Source organism: Corythoichthys intestinalis, chromosome 21 (genome assembly GCF_030265065.1).
Source record: "Corythoichthys intestinalis isolate RoL2023-P3 chromosome 21, ASM3026506v1, whole genome shotgun sequence".
In the NCBI taxonomy this organism is placed as follows: domain Eukaryota; kingdom Metazoa; phylum Chordata; class Actinopteri; order Syngnathiformes; family Syngnathidae; genus Corythoichthys; species Corythoichthys intestinalis.
Window position 1 is genome coordinate 23,503,204 of NC_080415.1, and position 12,580 is coordinate 23,515,783.

The following is a 12,580-nucleotide window of genomic DNA, read 5'->3' on the forward strand; positions in this document are numbered from 1 at the left end:
AAAATGTTTTCCAAGTTTTTTTTAGAAGACACCGAGCCACCGCGCTAATTGCTAATGCTAACGCGAACGCTATGCTAACACTACAAGTTAGTTTAGTGTGTGATGATCACTCAGCACAGAGCTTTAAAGGTAAAGCAACATGGCAAAGCCAAGATAAGAACACAAAACTGCTAAAGGCGTGCTAACTGCACATACAAATTATGACACATTGTGAATTCATGACGGAAACTATGGCAAATTTTCATGTCGTTCTTGTGTCATCAGACGACAACTGGCATCTATGTCGTTATGTTTTAGTCTCCCAAGACATGTTTTCAGCGCGTCCACATGACATCATCGTCATAAAAAAATTGTTTTCATTATCGTCATCGTTGACGAAAACAACACCGACTCCAACCAAGAAAAGATCACTCACTTTTTCAATGAAGCTACCCGAGCCAAGCAGCTGAGCCATGAAGGACACGGATAGGAACTTAAAGTGTCTCAACACTTTGCCGCTGTGGGCCTCCACGCCAAAGATCACATCTTCCACTTTCTCCTCTTCTCCCTTCTTCTTAGCAGCGCCCCGCTGACTCACGGTGGGCTTGGTCGCACCTGCAGACATGTCATATAAGTAACAAACTAACATTTGTCACTAGGCCACATTGTCTGCGCTCCCTCACCATCATCTTTGTCGTTGGGCAGCTGAATGAGGAAGTTCATGATGTTGATCAGCGCCTTGATTTGATCGGCCACCTCAAACTGGCAACAAACGGAGATCCAGAAGTCCATGTCTCGCTCCAGAGCCGCTTCCTAAGGATGAACAACATCTTTATGGCATCTTGTTTGAGAAAGCAAGACCCGATTGCGTTCCCTCCCTTGCCTTCTCGCTATCGAAGTTAGTCGCCTGCGTGCTGTGAAGCTTGAACAGAAGGAGCATTAGGACCCAGAGAAAGCGGGCCGGGCCTAGCGTGGTGACCAGCTGATCAAGGATGGGTAGTCGTCGGTGCTCGGGTACGTGAGGCAGCGCGTCGACGAAGACGTGAACGATCCTCGTCACTGCCGTGTCCAAGCCTCTATCTGACTGGCTGTGCGCCTGCAGAGGAGTAGACAAATCTGATCTATTAGATCACAGTCGTGACCGACATTCGAAACAGTGTCTTTAATTAACCTTAATCAGCGCCGGGATGATCATTTGCACCGTCTTGTCAATGACTCTAAAGCTGTAAGCGTCGTCCAGACGCATGATGTTGGCGCCCATGAAGGTAAAGATGGGCATGATGTTGTGAAGAACTTTTTCCTGAAGATCCACCCCAGACAAAATAGAGGTTAGCTCGTTCATATGGCAGACCGTGGTCCGTATCTTTGCCAAAAGCTCAAACGACTCACAGGGAAGATGTTGGCGACGGTGCCCAGTAACAGCAGAGCGTGATGGTGAGTCTGAGGAACATCTGTCGCTCGGATGCACTGGACCACTAGCTCCACGCTGAATTTGTCTTCATCCAGGACATCTACAGGGACACACATATTTATGAACAAAGCAGTGCCTTGAAATAAGAGTAACCTGAGGTCCAAGGAAATTAGCATTTGGTTGGATAACTTTCACAAGATTAAGCCTGGTTGACGCACCCGGCCCAGAAAGTTTTCCCTCAGGCGCCAGTTTGTTGCAAACGTTGAGGAGGCAACCGAGAAGAAGCTGCTTGGTGTACTCCATGTTGGCCTTTTCAACAGAAGACGCCTCCAAGCTCCTGGGGAAGAAGAAGAGCCACAGAATAACACACCGTCACGACATGATTCCCCTCGGGATCTTCCTGGCGTTACCTGTCCAGCAGCGAGAACAGAACCGGCACCAACATCTGGGCTCGCTTCAACTTCTTCTTGTGCTGCAACAACTCCAGGATCAGCGTGACTCTATGCCAAGATACAGTGCCCGCATCTAGAGAAACATCAGTGCTCTCTTCCGCTTTCCTGAATAAGAAATAATGGCTGATGTTACCTTAGCATAGGAGATGACCAGAACGATAAAGCATGCTCATGTTCATATTTTACTACACTACCTTTGCATTCTGCTTCTTCGAGTTTGCTGCACCGTCACTGCCACCTTGGCTTTTTCCGAAGGGGTCAGCTCGTTGGCTACTAGCTGACCGTCCACTGCAATCTGCACACACAAGGAAAAATGATTACCGTAATTTTGGCACTTTAAGGCGCACCTGACTATAAGCCGCCACCCACTAAATTTGGAACGAAAACTGCATTTGTTCACAAATAAGCAGGGTTGTTAATCCAACTTAAAAAAAAATGGTTACAAATTACTTCTCCCGAAAAGTAATGTCATTTAGTGTTATCCAGCAAATTATCTCACTCTCATTCAGACAAATTGATGCGCTTTAACTTTGTCTTTTCTGTTACAAACAAAACAATGGTAATAAAGTTGCTTTATTCTAAACTGATCTATATTAATTTTTTTCCTTCAATAATAAAATGCAGAAGTGTGCTTAAAATAAAAATAATTTTATAGACAAATAATACTATTTACAGTGGTGGCAGAGAGTTGGTTGCCTGGCACGGCCAGACTGTTCTCCCTCTATTTTTCAAACACTGAGAGGATAGTCTGGGACCCAGCCCATTAACGGCCTCTTGAGCAAGTACAAAATCAATCGTCAAATCAGATTCGTTTATTTGCGTGACGTGTTCTTAACAAGCAACGTCACTCCTCCGCGCCAGAAGTCGTCTCCACAACAACACAGATGGCGAACAGGAGAGCCGAGAATATGTTCCAATCCACGGTAAAATCAGTTTTAAATGACCAAAAACAAATCGACACAAGTCATTGACAACAGTCTGTCTCGCGCTAGCCATGTTGAATAAACTCCGCTCTCCTCGTATGTTTACTTCCGCGCGCAAGTCCCTCGTCGCGTTTCTAACGTCACATCCGCCCGTCGCTGATTGGTCCACTCTGCTGTCTGTTTGCTGTGACTTGCGCCGCCCTGGAAATTTTATCCACTTCAATGGTGGCCAGACTCAATAGCTGGAACAGCGGTGAGTCTGGAGTACCAGGCGAGAGAGTTGGGGGGCACGAAATGTTTACGTCTTCCTGGGGTGGGGGAGGGGGGTAACTAAAAATAATTGAGTAGAACTGCACTAGAGCGAAACGAGAAGTCATTGGCTAAAGGCCTGGTTTATCCCGCCCATCAGATGCCGTGCGTCTCTGGGGGTCGATGGGCAATGGTTGGGACTCGGCCGGCCCGGACGCACTGGTTCGCTGGATGACGATTGGATGATCCGTCTGAGGCTGAATTCTTTTTTTTTAATTGACAGCGAAATGAGCGAATCTGTAATCTTGTCGTATTAACATCCTCGAGAGGCATTTTACAATTTTCATTCTGTTCCGAGTTGAACTAGAGACTTGATAAGCATCATAGCGATACTTGCATTGTTAAAAACGACTAGTGTAAAATCAAGCTTATTTACCGTTTTTTTTTTCTATTGTAGCTGCTAGTGTTTGGAGACTTGACTTCTGGCACTAAGTTTCTTTCTCTACCAAGCAGCGGGTGCCATTGAGCCCCTCCACAGTCACAAAGCAAACACACTTTGAGCTTCCCTGCATTGAAAGACCATTTAAAAAACAAGCTGGTGTCAACTCACAACTTTAAAGGCGTTGCCGACAGCACTGGCAACAAGTGTGTTGTTGTCCACCAGCACGTCGAACATGACAGTCAGCAGCTTCTGTTGGACCTTCTCATCTCCCACAGCAGAGAAAAATGGCTTTGTAATCTGTTGGATGAGTTCAGCAAGGTGGAACATGGACATGAGTTCATGTTAAATAGCTCTGGATACATTTTTTTTTAAGCAAAGCCGGACCTGTTCCAGAGCAAGAATCTGACAACTGGGGACACCCGGGAAGGCCGTCGTGGTGGTCTTCATAGCTCGGATGAACAAGTCCAGACAGTTTTGGTCGGCAGCTAGTAGAGGAGCTGCCGACTCGTTGTACTTGCCCAGGACTAGCTGCAACAACAAGGTCTCATCGAGCAGTAAAGTGGATGTATCGGGGGTGTTGTTGAGCAGCCGATCCAGGACGGGGAGCAGGTCAGATAGGACGGCCTGAGGAAAGCGTGCTCAGCTGTGAGTGTCCGCCAATTGAGAAATGTTTAGGTGTCAAGTTGTTACGCTCACCTGTCCTTTGACGTGGCTCAAGGCCCTCAGCAGATCGGAGGCAGTATACGAAGGGCAGCAGGGCGTCTGGACACTCAGCAGCAGCTTACGCATTGACGCCTTAAGCGGCGAATTCTTTTTACTTGACTCACTTGCCTCATGAAGACCACCAAGAGCCTGCAGATCAAGATCCATGTTGAAATACATGCAGCCTTCGGTGTTGTAAGTTCTTCAAAAGTAAGAAGGTTTCTTCACCGTGCTCAAGTAAGATTGGTCAGCGACAATCTCCTCCGAGGTACTCAGAAGCTTCTCTACGATTGGCAGGAAGGCACTGGCCCCTACGCCCGATAGGCTTTGAAGGGCGCTGAGGGCCGCCCTTCGGACCTCCCGGACAGGTGAGGCCAGACAGCACAGCAAGGATGGTACCACTGAAGAGAACATACATATAAACTAGGGGTGTATAGACATTTTCACTTTTTTTAAATGTATTTTTTCTTAAGTATTAACTCATTGGTGGCATTGATGGCACTAGATGTCCAATCCAATTTGATAGATACTTATATTACTGAAACAAACTAAAAATGTAAAGCGACAGCAGTAAAGTCAAGAAAATCACAATCAAGGAAAAAAAAAACAGGAAAAAACACACCAACTAATTTTAAAATTAATTTACCAGGAGAATCGGCTCCGGCAAGCCCCGCCAGCGTCTTAGCAGGCTGGGCGCTCAGCAAAGCGCCGCCCACATAGAGAGCTTGAGTCTGCAGGACAGCGTCAACCTTAAAGCCCAGCTGATCCCCATTGTTACTGCTGTACCCCCATATCATACACAGGAACCTGAAGAGCATTGTCACGTTGCTGAGGTGAACCTGAGATTTGGAAAATAATCATGATTAAACGATTTTACAAGGGCTGTCAAACGATTAAAATTTTTAATCGAGTTACAGCTTAAAAATTAATTAATGGTAATTAATCGCAATTCAAACCATCTATAAAATATGCCATATTTTTCTGTAAATTATTGTTGGAATGGAAAGATAAGACACAAGACGGATATATACATTCAACATACGGTACATACTGTAAGTACTGTATTTGTTTATTATAACAATAAATCAACAAGATGGTGCTAACATTAACATTCTCTAAAAGCGATCCATGGATAGAAAGACTTGTAGTTCTTAAAAGATAAATGTTAGCCCAAGTTATAGAATTTTTTTATTAAAACCCCTCTTAATGTTTTCTTTTTATTCAATTTTTAAAAAAATGTTCAATAAAAAAATAAACTAGTAGCTCGCCATTGTTTATGTCAATAATTGCACCATGCTCACTCATTGTGCTGAAACCTATAAAATCATTTGGGCCGAAGCGCCAGCAGAGGGCGCCAAACACCAAAAAACAAGTAACAAGCGGACATTACACTGCTGTCATTTTAATCTGTTTGAGCGGGGCATGTGCGTTAATTGCGTCAAATATTTTTAACGTGATTAATTTTAAAAATTAATTACCGCCCTTTAACGCGATAATTTTACAGCCCTAGATTTTACGATTTAAAATGTTTTCAAAACTCGGTCAAACCTTGACAAGAAGCTTCATGATATCCCGAAAACTGCCAGCGGTCGGGCCTTCGCTGGCACCTTCGATGATGACGGCTAAGAGGCGTGAGAGGAGCCCCAGATAGCAGCATGTGTTGACATCCAACTTCTCTGGGTTCCACCACATGGCAGCTGGCGAAGAAAAACACACTCGAGCGTGTAAGGTTATGGTCGCAAGAAAAGTCCGTCGTCATTAAAAGCTCATGTCACCTTTGAAGTTGTCGTCATGACACCTGAGAGAGGCGATGAAGTCTCGGAGGAACCAAATCAGCACCTGGCTGTACTCGCTCTCGTGCTGCCCGGTTGGTTCCTGATCACACCTGCTCAGGTACGAGGTCAGAGCCTCGCTGAAGGATGCGGGGAGTACAGAAGGGAAGACTTCCTGGTAGACAAGCAAGAGTTTCAACAAGAGACTAAGTCACATGCTCTAATTCAATAATTAATCTGCACAAATTGCCTTATTTTACTGTTTTTGTGCCTGTTTGAAAAGTGACTTGGTGCATCTTATTCATATTTTAGTCATCTCAAAATGTGTTCGTCTTCGTCTAGTTTCAGTCCACGTTTGCTGAAAAAAAACATTCACTCCAAAAATAAAGGTTTCCAACTATTTTGAATGAAAATTGACAGACGAGCAGGTATTGTAGCGTCTATCTACAAGGAAAACACCAACTTTGGTGATAAAACACACTCAGCAGGAAAACCTGGACGCCACGAAGTGTTTAAATTTTTTTTTCAAAAATAGAAGAAGTTGTCCGAGATTTTAAGAGGACGCTCGCCATAAGCATTAGTCTAATACTAACATGAATGCTTTGCTAATGCTAGGAGTTACATTTAGTGTGTGTTCACTCAGCACAGACCTTTAGAGGCAAACCCCGAATTCACACGGCCTGCGGCTGCGACATGGTTGCGTGACAGCTTTGAAAACATTGCAGGTACATTTCTACTAGTTGACTTTGCGTTACGAATGCGGCAATCAGACAGAGAAATCACGGGGGCTCTCACGAGAATGCACAAATTCAGGCACAATATGTACTATGAACGTCTTAACATCAGACACGAGAATAAACGATGGGTTACAAGTGCAACATTTGTTTTATCACAACACAAATAATAAAACAAATTATCGACTGTCTTTTTTCTGCATGAGGACATTACAAGCTCACGAAAAAATAAGTAGCTTTACATAACAATTCACCTCAAAGTGAATATAATATTTGTGCTCTTCGTTGCTTTATTTTGAAAGGAAACCGGTAGTTTTATTTTGTATCAGTGCTAAATGTCCTTTCTAGCACTTTGGTATTGTTTCTAAATTCATGCGGTCAGGCTACGCCATCCGAAAAAAATAGACTTCCGCAACAAGCCTATGATTACATGGGGCATGTTGTAGACGATTCCTCAGGCAGTGGAAATTCTCATGTTGATTAGTACGTTTGTGAATCCCTACGACGTCGTGAACGTAGACAAGATTGAAAACAAATCTTACTGTGCGTGCAAGCCTGCATGGAGACTGGTGACGACACACTGGTGAGTTGGGAATGGTGGGGGTGGGGGAGCAGCACGTCAGGAGTTACACAACCGGACACTGCTAAAATGCAAGCTAACCACACATAAATGTCACAATGGGACAGTGTTGTTAATCTTACTGAAAAAAAGTAATTAATTATAGTTACAAATTACTTCTCCCAAAAAGTAATTGCGTTAGTAACTCAATTACCTGAATGTAAGAGTAATTAGTTACTTGGCAAAGTAATTGGTGATAATTACTTTTTTTTTTTTTTCCTCCAAAAAAAAAAAAAAAAAAAAATTGATCCCATTATTGCATTAGTTCCCTTCTCTCTACTTTCGACATATGAAAGTTCTAAAACTGTTTCATCATTTAAAGATAGATTCAAGTCAAGATTTTGCCGATTTAGGAGTATTTTAGATAAAAAGTTACTTAGGTTCGCTAGGAAGGTTCTCTACAACAGAGCCGTCCTAAAAAGTACTGCTTTAAGATGGCGGCTGTCTACTAACTCATTTAGTGCCATGTCTGTCATTTTGCATCTAGTTATATCTATGTACAGTACATGTGATATCTATCATGTCTACCATATCTACCATAACATGCGCGCGTAGTTTGTACTAGCTATCGGCTACAACATGTATTATTGGAGCTACCTAGCATCGCGTTTGCTCGGCGTCACAACTTTCTTGCCTCCTCCATACTCCTGCTCTGTCGTCTCGGTGAGTCCGTCTCCCTCAGACTTTTCGACCAATATAGTAACGCATAGTAACGCATGCCTTTCCGTCCTCAGTAACGGTAACGGCGTTGCCAAGATGAGAAAAGTAATTAATTAGATTACCCATTACTGAAAAAAATAACGCCGTTAGTAACGCCGTTATATTGTAACGCCGTTATTAACAACACTGCAATGGGACCATGTGACTGAAACTATTGCGCATTTTCCTTTCGTTCTTGTCTCGTCAGACGAAAACTGGCATTCGTCTCGTTATGTTTTAGTCACCCAAAACACATCTTTAGCTCGCTATCGTCTTGAAAAAAAAATTTTTGTCGTCATCGTTGACGACAACAACACAGGTCAATAATATAGCCCAGTCTGAAAAGGCCCGGATCTGATTTGGACACTTGCTAAAAATTAGTCAGCCCAAACAACCAGATTTGAGGAGGGATTCCATTGGAATCAGATATGCCTGCAATCTGAACGCAGCCTAATTGCTCCAAAATCAACAGAAGTGACCAAGAAATACTCCAAACAGGAACTTATCAGTAAAACGAGTCAACAACCCATTTCAAGTCATGTTAGAGTTAAGAGTTACTAGTGTTCTTAGTGACAACATACAGTTCTAGTAGTTAACATGATTATCATGTTGGAGAGACATAATATTGTTAGTGTTTATTTAGATCAAGACTTACCTGCACATCGTGGGTTTTGACGACTTTCAGCAGAGAAGGCTCGAGAACAGCGAAGACTTGCTGGGCGGTGAACAGATGCTCGGTTTCGCCCAGCTGCTCAAGGCCCAGCAACAGTGTCTCCATCACCACCATGAAGAAGGTGGCGCCCCTGACACCATGCACGCGCTGCTCTTCCCCCAAAAGGCGCAACTTTTCCAGCTGACAAGCAGAACATGGCAAGTCAGATCTGTTAGTAAAAGCGGCCAACATGAAAATACTCGAGTACGTGTTTGTGTAAGGGAATTTAGGAATTCCATTGTGATCATTTTAATTTGGAATGTTTATATCACTTGTGGAAACTGGAAAGTTAAGTGTAAAATAACCTGGAAACATGAATCTTACTGTGAAGATATTTTAGATTTGGAATGGTTTTGGCAGTTTGAAATGATCAATTCTGGGAAAACAGGATGCACCATAGGTGAAATTTCATTCGGACAAATGTAAAGGGATCCGCGGATAGAAAGAGTTGTAGTTCTTCAAAGATAAATGTTATTATGAGTTAAATAATTTGATATTGGAACCCCTCGATGTTTTCATTTTTATACAATTTGTAAAATTTGTTTAACTAGTAGGTCTCCGTTGTTGTTGACGTCACAGGGCGGTGACGTCAAATGGTTACACTGCCGGGCTTCTAGAGTATGACTCAAGCGACATAAACATGTTATCTGTTCAACCCTTTCAATTTGAACCCGAGAAGAACATTAATGAGCATGACAGCACTGTTGATATTTCACAAAACGAGCAGCAAAAGCAAAATGAACAGGAAAGACGGGATGAGAAGAGAGTAAGGAGAAAAAAACGGTGTTTTGCCAAAATGTACAAGAAGAATATTACACCCAAAGTAATACTGTGTGCTTCCAGCTTGTTTTGTTTAGATTCATACAGACAGAACATACTAAAGATTCCTTTGGAAAATACTTAAATGTAGAAATATTATTATTATTATTATTATTATATCAAATATGAGTGGTTTAAAAACGCTGCATGACTAATGTGGTCAACAGATCAACAATCCTCTTTAAAACTACCATAAGAAAACACAATGCTTAAAAGTATGAGAGGGAAACACAAAAAGTATTTTGAGGCAATGAAAAGGTGATAAAAGACTCAATAAAAACACAAATAGTAAGTACTCGGCGTTTTAACCGACAAGCGCATGTGTTGGACGTCTCGCCGCATAGAAGGAATTGCATTAACCCGATAGTATTCGTCGATTGACAGTGACAATCTACATCATCACCCCGAGCGTCCATTGTGCGCTTAAAACATGGCGCCATCCGTAGGTCAAAACATGTACTATATATTTTAGATTTTTTCAATCGATGGCAATATTTTAAGTGTTTCTAATAACATATTTTAGTAAAACAGAACAATTGTGGCTTATTAGTCAATTACTACAAGTCTTTCAGTCCAAGGTTCCCTTTAAAAAGGTCATACATTTTGAAATAAGGCTGTAAGAAGCTTACGTACAGCATCACGTTTGGCCAAGTGTTCCATTTTTGCCAGGTTCTTCCTTAAAGTCATGACCAGTCGCTGGTTGGCCAAACCGACCATGTCGTCCTTATAGCTCTGCTTCATCACTTTATGCAGTTCTACGTGGACAGAGAAAATACTCTCAAGCTCCGGGAAGAGCTTCAGAAATCCTTGCTGAAGTTGCGGCTGCTACCTTCATTCCAAGTTAGAGTGAGCGGATGTCGGGCGAAGATGTCGCAGCGGGCGATTTCACGGGCCAGTTGGAGTTGAGCAGATTCTGGACGAGTGGTGGTGATCACCAGGAAAGGAAGCAAACCCCAGTTGATCTTGTCCACCTGCTCGGCACTCCAATTTTCCAACCGGCTGGAAGTCAGTACGTTTTTCGTTCGTGTTAAAACTGGCAACCTGGTGGGAAAAACACACAATTCAATTTGACATTCAAAACATGGTAAATAGAAACTAATTTAAAAAAAGAAAGAAAAAAAAAACAGCAGTTCAGACCAACTGTCGGCCTCGGGCTGATCGATTCTGTACAGCAGAGATAATAAATTGGACACAAGGGCCTCGGAATCAGGAATATAAAACGATATCTGAAAAACAAGAACTTTCTACACTCAATACATGTTATTTAATTCTCTCGACAAATGAATATGGTATCCTTCTCTTGTAGAGATGGACAATTAGACAATTTGACACTGACCTCCAAAATATCAAGTGTGGCATGGACGACGTCTGGAACCTCATCCTTCAAACACTCGATGAAGGCGTCTTTCTGGAAGTCCTGATCCAAACTCTGAAGCTGCAGAAAAAAAATTCCGAACTGAGTCTGATAGCCTTTGAACATTGAAGAACCTGCGAGGCAACCAGTCACACCTGCCCGGCGACCACAATGCTCCTCAGCTGCTTTAGAGCAGAGATTCGTAGCGACGGCTGCGGGTGCTTCAAGCTGAGAAGCAGCGACGTGTCAGAGTCGCCCACAATCTGATCGCCAAATCGGGCACTCATTTTAGTCACACTTTTCATTTCAACACTTTTTAAAAAAAAAAAAAAAAAATCATACTACCTGGAATTTCCCACTACTGATGGAGAGAGAAAGGAAATGGTGGAATAGTCCTTTCTGATCTGAGTTGCTGAGGTCTGTTACGTGGCCAGTGAGGACGCTGTCCAGAGTGCTGCAGTACCTGAGTTAGACAAAGTACAAATTTGAGTGCCTTTAGCTACAAAAAGAAACATATAATTGTGAAAACTTTACAAAAAAATTAAGGCATTTATGCCACAGCTTAGGCAAATAACAACAGCATAACACATCTTGTCTGATCTTCAAAACAAAACAGACGAAAAGAAGAGCAAACCAAGAGGCTTGTTTATACGTAGCTTTGTTGATAAAATATGTATTACTAGACATATGAAGCTGAATTTTACTCACTTTGACTCAAAAAGTCGAACCAGTGGCTGCAAACGCTGGTTTAAAGTTGAGATGTTGTCTTCGGAGAGCTCTGTCTGACTCATGTATTCATCCAGCAGCAAACTGTAGCAGCAGACAGATCAATCAATCACTTGTTCGATGGGGCTTTGCAAGGCAAAGGCCCATATCGTAAAATTTGACTTTGCGCACGACGCAGGGAATTTTACGAACAACCCCCCCAAAAATTTCTGTTGGCCCGTAAACGTTTTTTTCCCCCCAAAAATGTAGCTAGTCCTACAAATTTTGACCAAATTGCATCATTTGTACATGAAAATTCCAGGACAGTAAGGGGCATAAAAGTAGAATACAGAATCTGCCAAAAACTGTTAGTGCCGATTACCGGTTTCAAGGTATACCGTGGTATGAATACGTGACAGTTTCAAAACCGCAAAAAATTTCCGTCATACCGTCCCAAAGGTTTTTTATGTCCAAAAAAATGCATGGAGAAGTCCCACGCTTGCAACTGTAAGGCTCAACCCTCCCACACCTGTTGTTGCTCAGTGTCAGTGAGTCAGCTGTGCTACACGATGGCTGGAAGAGGTGAAACTCCTGAACTTTTTCCCCCCATCGAAGAAAACTAAATCACTGGTATGGGAATACTTCGGCTCCAGAAAAGTTCCAGATGGGCGTGGCTTAGACGAAGAGGGCCAACCCACATGTAAAACATGTTTGCGCAGGTTGGCTGCCGGGGAGGCAATACCTCCAAAATAATTTCGCATTTATACAAAATTAAAGGTTCGTAAAGGCTGTCAAGAACGTTTCCCACTAGCTACGAGAGTTAACACCAGCGTGCTTAGTGTGTCTAGCGGTGGTAAAACATGGTGTTTTTTTTTTTCCCTCTCTGGCAACTGTCTGTGTTGAAAAAGAGTGTGTGTGTGTGTGTGTGTGTGTGTATAATGTAAACATGATTAGAGTCATACACATGTGCTTTTTATGGAAAATAATTCAATAATTTATTTAAAGCTG

The 12,580-nt window shown here is 42.6% G+C and overlaps 1 protein-coding gene across 2 annotated transcripts in view; it reads right to left on the minus strand.

The window, feature by feature from the left end:
- The window catches only part of heatr1 (HEAT repeat containing 1), a 31,962-nt gene that overhangs the window by 13,772 nt on the left and 5,610 nt on the right, over positions 1-12,580 (minus strand). The window contains exons 10-32 of one of the 2 annotated variants that reach the window (XM_057826329.1): positions 11,576-11,677; positions 11,213-11,330; positions 11,023-11,130; positions 10,850-10,948; positions 10,651-10,739; positions 10,343-10,554; positions 10,147-10,268; positions 8,638-8,835; positions 5,934-6,105; positions 5,707-5,855; positions 4,805-4,997; positions 4,387-4,559; positions 4,153-4,308; positions 3,841-4,080; positions 3,625-3,753; positions 2,037-2,137; positions 1,801-1,947; positions 1,609-1,727; positions 1,369-1,490; positions 1,151-1,279; positions 863-1,075; positions 663-792; positions 416-594 (exon numbers count right to left, since the gene is read on the minus strand). In XM_057826329.1, coding sequence (XP_057682312.1) covers positions 416-594; positions 663-792; positions 863-1,075; positions 1,151-1,279; positions 1,369-1,490; positions 1,609-1,727; positions 1,801-1,947; positions 2,037-2,137; positions 3,625-3,753; positions 3,841-4,080; positions 4,153-4,308; positions 4,387-4,559; positions 4,805-4,997; positions 5,707-5,855; positions 5,934-6,105; positions 8,638-8,835; positions 10,147-10,268; positions 10,343-10,554; positions 10,651-10,739; positions 10,850-10,948; positions 11,023-11,130; positions 11,213-11,330; positions 11,576-11,677 — 3,400 coding nt within the window. Of the gene's footprint in view, positions 1-415; positions 595-662; positions 793-862; positions 1,076-1,150; positions 1,280-1,368; positions 1,491-1,608; positions 1,728-1,800; positions 1,948-2,036; positions 2,138-3,624; positions 3,754-3,840; positions 4,081-4,152; positions 4,309-4,386; positions 4,560-4,804; positions 4,998-5,706; positions 5,856-5,933; positions 6,106-8,637; positions 8,836-10,146; positions 10,269-10,342; positions 10,555-10,650; positions 10,740-10,849; positions 10,952-11,022; positions 11,131-11,212; positions 11,331-11,575; positions 11,678-12,580 lie in introns of both variants that reach the window. The other variant, XM_057826328.1, reaches the window with a different exon arrangement.